General features: G+C 49.0%; 2 protein-coding genes across 5 annotated transcripts in view; one reads left to right on the forward strand and one right to left on the reverse strand.

Annotated features, from left to right (window-relative positions):
• The window catches only part of NAPEPLD (N-acyl phosphatidylethanolamine phospholipase D), a 74,522-nt gene extending 63,435 nt beyond the window's left edge, over positions 1-11,087 (reverse strand). Inside the window, exon 1 of one of the 3 annotated variants that reach the window (XM_063927005.1) lies at positions 10,998-11,087. Coding sequence is in view for 1 of the 3 variants with exons in the window: in XM_063927004.1 (XP_063783074.1) it covers positions 1,927-2,174 (248 nt within the window). In the remaining 2 variants the exon portion in view is untranslated. Of the gene's footprint in view, positions 1-1,926; positions 2,260-10,688; positions 10,799-10,997 lie in introns of those variants that run through there. The other 2 variants (XM_063927006.1, XM_063927004.1) reach the window with 2 other exon arrangements.
• PMPCB (peptidase, mitochondrial processing subunit beta) overlaps positions 10,886-16,151 on the forward strand; it is a 129,542-nt gene continuing 124,276 nt past the window's right edge. For both annotated transcript variants that reach the window (XM_063927007.1, XM_063927008.1), the window contains exon 1: positions 10,886-11,082. In XM_063927007.1, the coding sequence (XP_063783077.1) occupies positions 11,005-11,082 (78 nt within the window). In that variant the 5' untranslated portion in view covers positions 10,886-11,004. The remainder of the gene's footprint in view (positions 11,083-16,151) is intronic.

Genomic DNA, 16,151 nt, shown 5'->3' on the forward strand with positions numbered 1-16,151 from the left:
TCGTCGTCGTCGACACTGGAGTCAGACTCCGTGTTGACATATGTGTCTGCCATCTGGGGCAGCGGGCGTTTTTGAGCCCCTGATGGCCTTTGAGACGCCTGGGCAGGCACTGGCTGAGAAGCCGGCTGTCCCACAGCTGTTATATCATCAAACCTTTTATGTAAGGAGTTGACACTGTCGGTTAATACCTTCCACATATCCATCCACTCTGGTGTCGACCCCGCAGGGGGTGACATCACATTTATCGGCACCTGCTCTGCCTCCACATAAGCCTCCTCATCAAACATGTCGACACAGCCGTACCGACACACCGCACACACACAGGGAATGCTCTGACTGAGGACAGGACCCCACAAAGTCCTTTGGGGAGACAGAGAGAGAGTATGCCAGCACACACCACAGCGCTATATAAACAGGGATTTACACTATTACAGAAAGTGATTTTCCCTATAGCAGCTATACAATACAGTTTTGCGCCTAAATTTAGTGCCCCCCCTCTCTTTTTTACCCTTTGAGCCTGGAAACTGCAGGGGAGAGCCTGGGGAGCGGTCTTCCAGCGGAGCTGCGAAGAGGAAATGGCGCCAGTGTGCTGAGGGAGATAGCCCCGCCCCTTTTCCGGCGGGCTTCTCCCGCTCTTTTATTAATATTATGGCAGGGGATTTTTACACATATATAGTTTATCAGACTATATTATGTGTTGTTTTGCCAATTTAAGGTACTCTAATTGCAGCCCAGGGCGCCCCCCCCCCCCCCAGCGCCCTGCACCCATCAGTGACCGGAGTATGTGGTGTGCATAGGGAGCAATGGCGCACAGCTGCAGGGCTGTGCACTACCTTAATGAAGACCGGAGTCTTCAGCCGCCGATTTCCAGGACGTTCTTCTTGCTTCTGGCTCTGCAAGGGGGACGGCGGCGCGGCTCCGGGACCGGACGACCGAGGCTGGGCCTGTGTTCGATCCCTCTGGAGCTAATGGTGTCCAGTAGCCTAGAAGCCCAAGCTAGCTGCAAGCAGGTAGGTTCGCTTCTCTCCCCTAAGTCCCTCGTAGCAGTGAGTCTGTTGCCAGCAGATCTCACTGAAAATAAAAAACCTAATAAATACTTTCTTTACTAGAAGCTCAGGAGAGCCCCTAGTGTGCAACCAGCTCGAGCCGGGCACAGATTCTAACTGAGGTCTGGAGGAGGGGCATAGAGGGAGGAGCCAATGCACACCAGTAGTACTAATTCTTTCTTAGAGTGCCCAGTCTCCTGCAGAGCCCGTCTATTCCCCATGGTCCTTACTGAGTTCCCAGCATCCACTAGGACGTCAGAGAAAAAAGAATACAACATGACCCAAGGGGATGCAGCCAGGATCCTGGCGATCCCGACAAAAACGAGGTTGACGGATCCCTCTCAGCACCAGTGGGTTAGGGTTACGCTGTGGGAGGGGACAGTTAGTGGTAAAATACTCACCTGGAAGCCATCTGCATTCTTTGGGATTCCAGTCACCGGGGTTTTATACCCAGCCGAAAAGAAAATTCAGAATCAGAAGTGTCATACAAATTTAAGAATGCTACTTGAAAACAGAACCCACAATAACACACTTTATAAAGTTGGTTCCTACGTAGATAGATTATAGGTAAGTTATTTGTGCAGTCACAATAAATAACTCACAACCTATTGGACCATAAATCAGATAACATGGATAAAGATTGTTGCAGGAACGATGCAGAACTGCACACACCTACAGAATGTGCCTGCCTCCTGCCCGCACACTAGATCGTGTCAGCAGCACTCAGGTCACCCTCATGCACACACCCCTCCTTAATCCCTCACCAGTATGTGACTATCGAGGCGGTAGTACCATATTATACAGAATGGCTATATGAAGGAGCTGCAATGTCAGCAGCGTCCGAACCCTTTGTGCAGGCACCGAGCTCTGCAGCGCTCACCTGTCCGCTTCTATCCCCTCTTCGGTCACCTGACTCCCTTCTGCCATCGCTCTGCTGCGGACACCCGCCTGCTCCTCCTCGGCTGTGCTCCGGTGCACAGAGCTCAGGTCACTACGCTGCCTGGTACCTCGGAGGGGGCTGCTGTCAGTGCGAGCCCTGCAGTTTACCGGTGCGGCTGCAGACGGTAACACTACCAATAACTGAAGCCAGCTCCGGAGTAGCAGCGTGCCGCCCCGCCTCACCACCATGTCATCACACCGCTGCTGCCTGGGAGCGACTATTAGATAACACTGAGCAGTTGCAGGGCTGGGTCGCCAGGGGGCGCAGGAGTTGTCGGACTTCTGGTATGGTGATACTGTCATTTTACGAACACATGACATACAAAGGGGTCTATCTACTAAGCCTTGGGTGGAGTGAAAAGTGGATGAGATAACGTACCAGTACTTTTTTTTTTTTTTATCTCCAGCCACTTAATTGCTCTCTAATGATAAGTACATTGGGCCTAATTCAGCATGGATCGCAATTTTGCTTTTTCGCAATTTGGTTATCGAAAGACTACGTATGTGCTACGTACATTAGGCGGGCGGGTCTCTGACGTCATCTGCGAACACTTGCAGGGAACGGCATGTGCAGATTTGTGGATACTCTGGCTTGGCACAGATTGAATTTGTCCACCACAGCAAATCTGCACACAAAATTATATAAGGACATCAAAAGGCTGAGTGGGAAATGTTAAGGTGCATACACACGGAGAGATTTTGACTATGAGAGATTTTGACTGAGCGATTTCCCTTGAACTGTCAGTAGGAGATTTTGACTAACTTTACCAGAGGTTTTGGCTATGGGCGATTTTGGCTAACTCATTCAAGAAGGGGATGCTTTTTCTTTTCCAGCGACCTAGCCAAAATTGACTTACCTGCACAGTCTATTTTTAGCAGCGATAGCGACCTGGCGGGGACGCGCATCGCTATCGCTGGCTGTGTACACATGGAGAGATATGCACTAACTTTCTGAGTGATTTTGACTATATAGTCAAAATCACTCAGCTATATCGCTCCGTGTGTATGGACCTAATAGCTTGCATCTTTAATAGCTTGCATCTTGCAGACATCAGCCAGTCTGCCCCATGTTTTTAGTGGCAATCCAAAAGGCAAAACTAATCTGGTTTTGCCTTTTAAGTGATTGGCACTGTAAAACATCGGATAGACTCGTCAGGATCTTGCCGGGCCCTGTAAGTCTCAGATTATTATATATACCCCGGGACAGATACAAGAACTCATTGTGTTAGTGTCTGTACTTCTGTACTCCAGAGACATGCAGTCAGGGGAGGCAGAGCCTCTCCTGTCATGCTCCCTGTCAGACTCCACAGTTTTGATTATAAAAATTCTTAGATTAATATAATAAGAATTTACTTACCGATAATTCTATTTCTCATAGTCCGTAGTGGATGCTGGGAACTCCGTAAGGACCATGGGGGGATAGCGGCTCCGCAGGAGACTGGGCACAAAAGTAAAAGCTTTATGACTAGCTGGTGTGCACTGGCTCCTCCCCCTATGACCCTCCTCCAAGCCTCAGTTAGGATACTGTGCCCGGACGAGCGTACATAATAAGGAAGGATCTTGAATCCCGGGTAAGACTCATACCAGCCACACCAATCACACCGTACAACTTGTGATCTGAACCCAGTTAACAGTATGATAAACGTAGGAGCCTCTGAAAAGATGGCTCACAACAATAAACAACCCGATTTTTGTAACAATAACTATATACAAGTATTGCAGACAATCCGCACTTGGGATGGGCGCCCAGCATCCACTACGGACTATGAGAAATAGAATTATCGGTAAGTAAATTCTTATTTTCTCTGACGTCCTAGTGGATGCTGGGAACTCCGTAAGGACCATGGGGATTATACCAAAGCTCCCAAACGGGCGGGAGAGTGCGGATGACTCTGCAGCACCGAATGAGAGAACTCCAGGTCCTCCTCAGCCAGGGTATCGAATTTGTAAAATTTAGCAAACGTGTTTGCCCCTGACCAAGTAGCTGCTCGGCAAAGTTGTAAAGCCGAGACCCCTCGGGCAGCCGCCCAAGATGAGCCCACCTTCCTTGTGGAATGGGCTTTTACAGATTTTGGCTGTGGCAGGCCTGCCACCGAATGTGCAAGCTGAATCGTACTACAAATCCAACGAGCAATCGTCTGCTTAGAAGCAGGAGCACCCAGCTTGTTGGGTGCATACAGGATAAACAGCGAGTCAGATTCTGACTCCAGCCGTCCTGGAAACATATATTTTCAGGGCCCTGACTACGTCCAGCAACTTGGAGTCCTCCAAGTCCCTAGTAGCCGCAGGCACCACAATAGGCTGGTTCATGTGAAACGCTGAAACCACCTTAGGGAGAAATTGAGGGCGAGTCCTCAGTTCTGCCCTGTCTGAATGAAAAATTAGGTAAGGGCTTTTATATGATAAAGCCGCCAATTCTGAGACACGCCTGGCTGAAGCCAGGGCTAACAGCATGACCACTTTCCATGTGAGATATTTTAATTCCACAGTGGTGAGTGGTTCAAACCAATGTGACTTTAGGAGACTCAACACTACATTGAGATCCCAAGGTGCCACTGGAGGCACAAAAGGAGGCTGTATATGCAGTACCCCTTTGACAAACGTCTGAACTTCAGGCACTGAAGCCAGTTCTTTTTGGAAGAATATTGACAGGGCCGAAATTTGAACCTTAATGGACCCTAATTTTAGGCCCATAGATAGTCCCGTTTGCATGAAATGCAGGAAACGACCCAGTTGAAATTCCTCTGTAGGGGCCTTCTTGGCCTCACACCACGCAACATATTTTCGCCAAATGCGGTGATAATGTTTCGCGGTTACATCCTTCCTGGCCTTGATCAGGGTAGGGATGACTTCATCTGGAATGCCTTTTTCCTTCAGGATCCGGCGTTCAACCTCCATGCCGTCAAACGCAGCCGCGGTAAGTCTTGGAACAGACAAGGTCCCTGCTGGAGCAGGTCCTTTCTTAGAGGTAGAGGCCACGGGTCCTCCGTGAGCATCTCTTGAAGTTCCGGGTACCAAGTCCTCCTTCGCCAATCCGGAGCCACGAGTATAGTTCTTACTCCTCTCCTTCTTATGATTCTCAATACTTTGGGTATGAGAGGCAGAGGAGGGAACACATACACTGACTGGTACACCCACGGTGTTACCAGAGCGTCCACCGCTATCGCCTGAGGGTCCCTTGACCTGGCGCAATATCTGTCTAGTTTCTTGTTGAGACGAGACGCCATCATGTCCACCTTTGTTGTTGGAATCAGCTGCGATTTTGGAATATTTAGAATCCACCCGTGCTGACGTAGCACTACCTGAGATAGTGCTACTCCGACCTCTAACTGTTCCCTGGACCTTGCCCTTATCAGGAGATCGTCCAAGTAAGGGATAATTAAGACGCCTTTTCTTCGAAGAAGAATCATCATTTCGGCCATTACCTTGGTAAAGACCCGTGGTGCCGTGGACAATCCAAACGGCAGCGTCTGAAACTGATAATGACAGTTTTGTACCACAAACCTGAGGTACCCTTGGTGAGAAGGGTAGATTGGGACATGGAGATAAGCATATTTGATGTCCAGAGACACCATATAGTCCCCTTCTTCCAGGTTCGCTATCACTGCTCTGAGTGACTCCATCTTGAATTTGAACCTTTTTATGTAAGTGTTCAATGATTTCAGATGTAAAATCGGTCTCACCGAGCCGTCCGGCTTCGGTACCACAAACAGCGTGGAGTAATACCCCTTTCCCTGTTGTAGGAGGGGTACCTTGATTATCACCTGCTGGGAATACAGCTTGTGAATAGCTTCCAATACTGCCTCCCTGTCGGAGGGAGACGTTGGTAGGGCAGACTTCAGGAACCGGCGAGGGGGAGACGTCTCGAATTCCAATTTGTACCCCTGTGATACTACCTGCAGGATCCAGGGGTCCACTTGCGAGTGAGCCCACTGCGCGTTGAAATTTTTGAGACGGGCCCCCACCGTGCCTGAGTCCGCTTGTAAAGCCCCAGCGTCATGCTGAAGACTTGGCAGAAGCGGGGGAGGGCTTCTGATCCTGGGAAGAGGCTGCCTGCTGCAGTCTTTTTCCCCTTCCTCTGCCCCGGGGCAGAAATGAGTGGCCTTTTGCCCGCTTGCCCTTATGGGGACGAAAGGACTGAGTTTGAAAAGACGGTGTCTTTTTCTGCTGAGAGGTGACCTGGGGTAAAAAGGTGGATTTCCCAGCCGTCGCCGTGGCCACCAGGTCCGATAGACCGACCCCAAATAACTCCTCCCCTTTATACGGCAAAACTTCCATATGCCGTTTGGAATCCGCATCACCTGACCACTGTCGTGTCCATAAACTTCTTCTGGCAGAAATAGACAGCGCACTTACTCTTGATGCCAGGGTGCAAATATCCCTCTGTGCATCTCGCATATATAGTAATGCATCCTTTAAATGCTCTATAGTCAATAATATACTGTCCCTATCCAGGGTATCAATATTTTCAGTCAGGGAATCCGACCAAGCCACTCCAGCGCTGCACATCCAGGCTGAGGCGATTGCTGGTCGTAGTATAACACCAGTATGTGTGTATATACCCTTTAGGATATTTTCCAGCTTTCTATCAGCTGGTTCCTTGAGGGCGGCCGTATCAGGAGACGGCAACGCCACTTGTTTTGATAAGCGTGTGAGCGCCTTATCTACCCTAGGGGGTGTTTCCCAACGCGCCCTAACCTCTGGCGGGAAAGGGTATAATGCCAATAATTTATTAGAAATCAGCAGTTTTTTATCGGGGGAAACCCACGCTTTGTCACACACCTCATTTAATTCATCTGATTCAGGAAAAACTATGGGTAGTTTTTTCACACCCCACATAATACCCCTTTTTGTGGTACTTGTAGTATCAGAAATGTTCAAAGCCTCCTTCATTGCCGTGATCATGTAACGTGTGGCCCTACTGGACATTACGTTTGTCTCGTCACCGTCGACGCTGGAGTCAGTATCCGTGTCTGGGTCTGTGTCGACCATCTGAGGTAACGGGCGCTTTAGAGCCCCTGACGGTGTTTGAGACGCCTGGACAGGCACTAACTGATTTGCCGGCTGTCTCATGTCGTCAACAGTTTTTTGCAAAGTGCTGACACTGTCACGTAATTCCTTCCATACGACCATCCAGTCAGGTGTCGACTCCCTAGGGGGTGACATCACTATTACAGGCAATTGCTCCGCCTCCACATCATTTTCCTCCTCATACATGTCGACACAATCGTACCGACACACAGCACACACACAGGGAATGCTCTGATAGAGGACAGGACCCCACGAGCCCTTTGGGGAGACAGAGGGAGAGTTTGCCAGCACACACCAGAGCGCTATATATATACAGGGATAACCTTATATAAGTGTTTCTCCCTTCTATAGCTGCTGTATTTGTATTATCTGCCAATTAGTGCCCCCCCTCTCTTGTTTTACCATGATTCTGTAGCAGGACTGCAGGGGAGAGTCAGGGAGCCGTCCTTCCAGCGGAGCTGCGAGGGAAAATGGCGCTTGTGTGCTGAGGAGATAGGCTCCGCCCCCTTTTCGGCGGCCTTTTCTCCCGATTTTTTTTTAGGAAAACTGGCAGGGGTTAAATGCATCCATATAGCCCAGGAGCTATATGTGATGCATTTCTTTAGCCATATAAGGTTTAAAACGTGTTTTATTGCGTCTCAGGGCGCCCCCCCCCCAGCGCCCTGCACCCTCAGTGACCGGAGTGTGAAGTGTGCTGAGAGCAATGGCGCACAGCTGCAGTGCTGTGCGCTACCTTATTGAAGACAGGAACGTCTTCTGCCGCCGATTTTTCCGGACCTCTTCGCTCTTCTGGCTCTGTAAGGGGGCCGGCGGCGCGGCTCCGGGACCCATCCAAGCTGAGCCTGTGATCGTCCCTCTGGAGCTAATGTCCAGTAGCCAAGAAGCCCAATCCACTCTGCATGCAGGTGAGTTCGCTTCTTCTCCCCTTAGTCCCACGATGCAGTGAGCCTGTTGCCAGCAGGTCTCACTGAAAATAAAAAACCTATTTAAACTTTTACTCTAAGCAGCTCAGGAGAGCTACCTAGCATGCACCCTTCTCGGCCGGGCACAAAAATCTAACTGAGGCTTGGAGGAGGGTCATAGGGGGAGGAGCCAGTGCACACCAGCTAGTCATAAAGCTTTTACTTTTGTGCCCAGTCTCCTGCGGAGCCGCTATCCCCCCATGGTCCTTACGGAGTTCCCAGCATCCACTAGGACGTCAGAGAAAAAGAAGATATTTATAAATTATAAACATCTTCTTTGTATTATTCTACTAAGTTTCATAGTCATATGTCACCATTTATTATGTGCGGCAGGGAGAGGCAACGACCAGCTCTGCCTCCCCTCCCTGTGTCAGTTAGTGCCTGGGGACAGGACAGAGATGCAGCCAGTAATTCTGCATAGAAATAGGACCCAGTGAGGCTCTATCTGACCTGCCTCGGGAGGGGGCGTGGCCTATGCTCACACTTCCATGCCTGGCGGCACAGTCTCAGCAGCACTCCCTATCCCCTTCCCATGCTGCAGATGAAAGAGGCGGCCCTGTTGTCAGTGGGGGAGGCAGCAGTATGTGCACTCGGCACTCCAAGTACTCCTGTATGGTGTCACCCAGCAGCCTGCTACCGCCAGGTACTGTTCCTGTCCTTCCCTCCTCCTGTCTATCTCTACAGTCCCCTGGCAGTGTCCCCCTGTGTTATAAGCTACATTGTGCCTCCCCTGTTCTATGTATTACCCTGTGCCCCTTTGCTATGTATTACCTTGTGCCATGTGTTGCCCCACTGTGCCATGTGTTAACCAGTGCCATGTGTTATTCTTTGCCAGGTGTTACCCTGTGCTATGTATTAACTTGTCCCCCCTGCGCAGTGTGTTACCCCATGCCCCCCTGTGCTATGATCTAATACAATGTCATCTCAGAACTTTTCACCTACAAGGCTGTGATTGCTGCCCGTTGCTGATCTGCTTACAGAGGGGATGGTCATTATATGGGGTGGTATGTACAGTAAAACTGTCACGGATACTAGCCAGTGCCTCACCAGCCATTATTTATGATCAGTTATTATTATAGCGCACACCAGTGACATGCAGTGGGGTGAGGCAGAGCCTTTTCTGTCATACTACCGTATAAGCCAGAGTTTTGACTATGTAACGTATATGAAAAATACAAAGAATATAGTAGAAATATCTTCTTTGTATTAGTCTAATAATTTTTATAGTCAAAACTCTGGTGTAAAAAGTCTATGGCAGGTGAGCGCCTATCTTTTCCACAAAACACAGTAAGATTCCAGCACTATAGACTGCTGCACCTGTGTTTAATGCCCACATGGACCCTTTGGCTCATATATTGTGTGTAAATCTGGCTCTGGTGCTAGCCAGCGCCTTCTCAGCCATTTACCTCACTGCACGTCCCTGGCGCACACATATTCTGCAGCACTTTACAGATTTGGCCATTCACATCAGTCCCTACCCAGTGGAGCTTACAGTATGTGGGGTCTATTTACTAAGTATTGGAAAGAGATACAGCTGATGGAGAAAAAGTACCAGCCAACCAGCGATATCGCCTAGTGTTCTCCTACCCTCCTGGGCAGCCGTTATAGTGCGTACACACTGAACAATATTGCTAACAATGACGTCACCCCACCGCCGGCTCGAACATGCAGTTTGGGGGGCGACGTAGCCAAAATTGAGCTGCATGCACAGACGACAACAATATCATTAATGATATAGTGTGTACACACTGGGCAATATTACAAAGGATATTGCTAAAAAGGGTGAAAATTAGCAATATCGTTTTAAATAATGCGTACTGTGGGCCTGATTCATTAAGGTTTGCAAATACAAAGCTGCTCGCAGCAGCTTTGCATTTGCAGTCCTTAGCAATGCAGGAGGAGGTGCATACAATCAGGCAGAGGCGTTCACTTACCTGCGCTGCGATCGCAGGACCCGTTCTGCACATACGCAACGTAAAATGGGTCCTGCGAGTGTGCAGGAGCCTAACATCGGGGAAATGCAGTAAGGATTACACCCCCTGTGTACCCAGCTTGAATTCATATGTTGTTAGTGACGGCAGCCAGCAGATAGCGCCCAACGGAGCTATTCAATTGTAGCTTTGTTCGGGTGTGATCGGCTGCCGGGGTTGATGTATGAAAACTGACCTTTTGGGGCGCCCAAATCACACTTTTCCTGATCACACCCACTAGTTTTGTCGGGTTTAGCTGCTTTACGCAGCTAAAGCCAACATTTATGGGCGCAATCAGTGTGGTAAGAGGCCCCTGCGTTCTCCTGTTACTTTAGACGGGAGATCGGGCGGCGATAAATTAATGCCCCCCATAAAGCAATGCTGTACCTGGGTATTTTTAGTGCAATGGACATCTGATCACCAAGCAACCATGTATCAACAATGACTTGTGGCAATGGGAAGACCTTGTATGTGCACCGAAACAGTAAAGGTTGGGCAGTTCAGATACAGATCACCCAAAAAGTAAAGTAAATTTTTTTGTTCTTTTAAATGATTAAATAAGAAATATAATGCCACCTGCTGCCACACACCTGAGAGGGGAAATGTCCCTGCTTAGACTAATGCTTATGCTGAAGGGTCAGTAATCCCCAGCCAACCGAACAGCGATTTCTGATATATATGTGCCCAATCCTGCCTTCCATTTGCTTTAATTGCACAGTTTTTTTTTTATTGTTACTTACCCCTTCTCTCCTGCTTATATAATATGCTCATTATGGACCCTTCGTCTATTATTAGCTACTCGCTACATAGGTCGCATTTGACCAAATGATATGTGCATTTTGCAGTGTGGCTCCCTAGCAGTGTATCATCCCTAACGGCTGGTGACATAACGTATGCCTCACACTGTAAAGACTTGCATAATGGTAACTAGCTGTGGGACGGAACAAGGAAAGCGCTGAGCAGCGATGACACAGCACCCTACCACTATCAGGCGGAAGTGACACGTGATCACAAACACACACAGCTCCCCCCCTCCCCGGGGCACTCACTGCAAAGATGGCGGCGTCCATGCTGAGATTCTGTTCACCTGTCGGACGCAGAGTGATTAGCGGTTTATCGACCAGCAGATTACAGGTATATCCTATCAACTGTCTTCACTGGCCGGGATAGATGAAGAACATGGCGTCCGTATCATTCGTCCTCCATTAAGCTCACTTTTATTGTCTCCATTAGGTGAATAGTAAGGCTAGTCTGCTCTTAAAATAGATGGAAACAGTTGTTTCCGCATGGTTAAAGGCAGAATTTGGGGGGACATGTACTAAGCAGTGATAAGAGTGGAGAAGTGAGCCAGTGCAGAAGTTGCCCATGGCAACCAATCAGCATTGACGTAACATTTATAATTTGCATACTCTAAAAGTATACAGAGCCGCTGATTGGTTGCCATGGGCAACTTCTCCACTGGCTCACTTCTCCACTTTTATCACTGCTTAGTACATGCCCCCAAAATGTCAGGTGAATGTAATATGAATGAATACAGGAGATGCTACTTTCAGCTTACCAGCACTTGCATCAGACTTCCCCAGGGTTTTTTGTGGGGGCGTTATTTAATAATATCCGAGAAGTATGGGCCCCATTACTTTCGTTATACATACATCAGGTGAGAATCTGGGAAATTGCCTGTTCTGCCGATGCCTGGGTTGAGTGTTTTGGGTAATCTAACATGTTGGAAATCTTTGCTTTGCTGTGGATTTTTAACATGCATTTTGAAAATTTCCTGATTGCTGATCATCAATGTCCGTTTATCTGCAGTTTTGATCAACAATTGGCGTACTCAGAATGGGGAATCGCAGCTCTGATTTATGGCCCTGCTACAATGATTGATAAAAACCTTCTAGCACCTTTTGGCATTTTTAATAGATCTGTTTCTGATTTTTATTTATTTTTTAATCATAATTTGAAAACATATGCCTTAAAAATGAATCTCCATGGATGTGTGTAATTATCAAGACCTATACGTTACATAAATAGAAAATGAAATTATTGATCTTCAGTTTAAAATAACTGTTTTATAGAATTTTTAGTGCAGCTTCTTAATTTTCTTTTCATGTAATAATTTGGGATTTAGTGGTCTTTCTGCTGCGGGGTACACTGGGCTCCACAAGTCTGGACAATGGTGTAGAGTAGGATCTTGATCCGAGGCACCAACAGGCTCAAAGCTTTAACCTTCTTCCCAAGATGCATAGCGCCGCCTCCTATATCATCCCGCCTCCCAGCACAGGAGCTCAGTTTGTCAGTTGGTGCTGCAGTAAGCAGGCATTTAACAGAGGGGCTGCTCCAAGCAGCCCTGAGAAAAGCTTTTTATGAAGTAAAAAGTGAAGACTTCAAGGGCAGCAGCGGTGGTAAATGTCTTGTGACATTCACTGCTGCAGCTCCAGCTCTCCCCAGCAGCGCTGTACACTCCCGAGCCCTGGTTGCCGGGTACCTACAGCGGAGGCTCCGGTTTTCTTCATGTTAGACACACACGGCAAATCCTCCTATGTAAAGCCGCCTGGTTGTCAGTGCTGTGACTTTACACGACACTTAAGTATTCTACCTGCCTTTTTAGTCAGTGTTAGTAAGAAAGAGTGCATTTAGTCAGGGGTTTATAGTACAATTACCCTGTGATATACATCCAGTTCTTACTGTGTACTATTATATCTATTGTTATATAGCTGTGTAAGCTAGTCCAGTGCAGTATTATTGTCTGTAATAACCTCTGCATTGTACAAACTGTGACTATTTGTGTGTGCATTGATAGCTGAGTGGTGTCCATCTCGTGTCTTTCACTCAACTTGCTATCCCTATATTCTATAACCTGAGGGGACTTGGTGCGTCAGGTGTTATTTAATATAGGATTTTCACAAAGATATACTGTATTACGTATTTTTCTCTGTGATTTAGTCACCATATCTCTCCTTTATCTCTGACTACACTGCGCAGGGGTTTGGGTTTAGGGATATAGTGCTGCTAATAATTGTACTGTGTTACCTCATACTGCAAGTTATATCTTGTCTGCTTCTGAGGGTAACGGTTCTGGGGCGGAACACACTGCTGGTGTTGCTGAAGCCACAGGCACATATGGGGAGAATATAGCAGCTGTGGGCTCTGGTTCTGGGGGCTCCTTGCCCCCCAGTAGGACTGTGGCAACGGAGGCACATACTGACCCTCCGTAGGCCGCTTTTTCCACGCTTCTGCATACGCTAGTTCATAAACTAACACCCCCTATGGGACCCCCAATGCCGGTACAACCGTATGTGGTCCCTGCAGCTAACCCGCCGTGGGCGGACGATTTATCTGCTCAATTAAAGAAGTTGAACCAGTCCCTGACTACTAAAAAGTCTGACCAACGCTCGCCTAAGTCCAAGAGGTCCTCCAAGCGAGAGCTCGTCTCCTCACAATCCACTGCTGTCACTGACATCTCGTCTGATGAAGACAGCAGATACACTGACCCCACAGGTTCTGACTCAGATACGGCTGATGGGGAGGGTAGTTCACATGTGGATGTTCCTGATCTTTTGGAGGCTATTAAGTTAATTCTGCAGATTACAGATGATCCCGAGCCATCCGTTCCTCCTAAGAAAGCAGATAGGTTCAAGCGTCAGAAGGTGATTAAACAAGTTTTACCTCACTCTAACCACCTAGTGGATATACATCAGGAACCCTGGCAAAGCCCGGGTACGAAGTTTGTGCCTCAAAAGAAGATGCTGGCTCGCTATCCCCTCGCGCCAGAGCTGTCTAAGAATTGGGAAACGCCTCCTGCAGTAGACTCACATGTGGCTAGGATGGTGGTTTCCTCAGCTCTACCTGTCACTACCGTCACGTCTCTAAAAGAGCCTACGGATAAACGTGTCGAGGGTTGTCTAAAAGCGATTTACACCCTCACGGGTGCTGCACTAAGGCCCACTATTGAAGCTACATGGGCGGCAGAGGCTATTGAAGCATGGGCCTTGGAGTTAGAAGCTGAAATCTCCTCTGACCATGCTTGTCATATATTGTCACAGCTTCTCGCTATATTAAAGAGGCGGCTTCTGATGCCGGTATCCTAGCAGCCAAGGCCTCTACTACGTCAGTCCTGGCTCGCAGGATATTGTGGCTGAGATCCTGGTCTGTGGATCTGGACTCTAGAAAAACCCCGGAGGTACTCCCTTTCAAGGGGGATATTCTGTTTGGGGAGGACTTAAGTAAGAAAGTGGCTGACTTGGCTACTGCCAAAACTGCCTGTCTGCCTAATACAGCTCCTTCTGTGTCGAAGGCCAAAGGCACGTCCTTTCGCCCCTTTCGTCCTTCAGGTAAAGCAAAAGGTCAGGCGTACCATAAGCAGGCCCGCACTTCCAAACCTGGTAAGCCGAAGCCCAAAAGAGCCTGGGCTGCCCGTCAGCCAGCAGCCAAGACCAATAAGCCTGCCGCATGACGGGGCGGGCCTCCCCCTGGTGGATCCCAGGGTGGGGGGCCGGCTTCTAGGGTATACCCAGGATTGGTTGAAGACCACTTTAGATGCCTGGGTACGGGAAGTCGTCACTCGAGGTTACGCCATAGCCTTCAAAAACGACCCCCTCATCGATTTTGCCAGACAGACGTCCCGTCGGACCAGACAAAGGCAAACACTCTGCATTCGGTGGTATAGATCCTCCTGGATACCGGAGTCGTAGTACAGGTGCCTCTTGCTCAGAGGGGCCGGGGGTTCTATTCTCCGCTGTTTCTAGTCCCGAAACCGAATGGGTCCTCCCGGCCCATTCTCAACCTCAAGGCACTGAACAAGTTTGTGAAGGTTTCCAAGTTCCGTATGGAAACCCTTCGCTCTATAGTTCTGGCCTTGGAACCTGGGGACTACATGGTCTTCCTGGACATACAGGATGATTACCTGCATATTCCTATAGCAGTGTCACATCAACAATACCTGAGGTTCACTATTGGCAACCTCCATTACCAGTTTCGGGCGTTACCTTTTGGTTTAACAACGGCTCCGCGAGTCTTCACCAAAGTTAGGGTGGTGATGACGGTGGTACTCCGCAGTCAAGGGATCAGGATACTGCTGTATCTGGACGACTTGTTAATCCTGGCAAATTCCCCAGATCTTCTCCTGCGTCATCTGGATATGACGGTCCGGTTTCTACAAGCCCACGGGTGGCTCATCAACTGGAAGAAATCCTCCCTGGTCCCTGCTCAGAGCATGGTGCATCTGGGAGCGCTGTTGGACACTCACAACCAGAGGTTGTTCTTGTCTCAGGAGAAAGTCCTGAAACTTCAGGACAGGATTCGTTGCTTCCTTTCTCGTCCGCAAGTGTCGATACATTCGGCAATGCAGGTGCTGGGCATCATGGTATCAGCATTCGACATGGTGGAGTATGCTCAATTCCATTCTTGCCCCCTCCAGAAGCTGATTCTAGCCAAGTGGAACGGCCTGCCTCACCGGATCAGGTCTCAAATGATCTCTTTGACTCCGGAGGTCCGTCTGTCGCTGCTCTGGTGGCTCCAGGACCGACAATTGTACAGAGGCCGTCCCTTCTGGATATCCAACTGGGTCCTGTTGATGACAGATGCCAGTCTAAGAGGTTGGGGCGCGGTGCTGGAGCAGCACTCCTTGCAGGGTCGGTGGACCAAGGAGGAATCTCTCCTCTCGATCAACATTCTGGAATTGCGGGCGGTCTTCAATGCGTTGAACCTAGCCCAGCATTTGATTTAGAACCGTCCTGTTCAAGTACAGTCGGACAACGCCACCACAGTGGCTTACATAAATCATCAAGGTGGCACTCGAAGCCGTTTGGCAATGAAGGAAGCCTCACGGATTCTACGTTGGGCAGAACGCCATCTACCGGCAATATCGGCAATATTTATTCCGGGAGTCCTGAATTGGGAAGCGGACTTTCTCAGTCGTCAGGACGTGCATGCCGGCGAGTGGGGCCTCCATCCAGAAGTTTCAACTCCTCGTGGAAAGGTGGGGTCTTCCAGATGTGGATCTGATGGCGTCTCGACACAATCACAAGGTTCCGGTCTTCGGAGCAAGGACAAGGGATCCTCAAGCAGCATTCGTGGATGCGCTGGCAGTGCCGTGGAGGTTTCGGCTGCCGTACGTGTTCCCTCCGGTGTCACTCCTGCCCAGGGTAATTCGGAAGTTCAAGCAAGAAAAAGGAAATCTGCTTCTCATAGCTCCAGCGTGGCCCAGA

The sequence above is a fragment of the Pseudophryne corroboree genome, chromosome 6, assembly GCF_028390025.1.
Source record: "Pseudophryne corroboree isolate aPseCor3 chromosome 6, aPseCor3.hap2, whole genome shotgun sequence".
In the NCBI taxonomy this organism is placed as follows: domain Eukaryota; kingdom Metazoa; phylum Chordata; class Amphibia; order Anura; family Myobatrachidae; genus Pseudophryne; species Pseudophryne corroboree.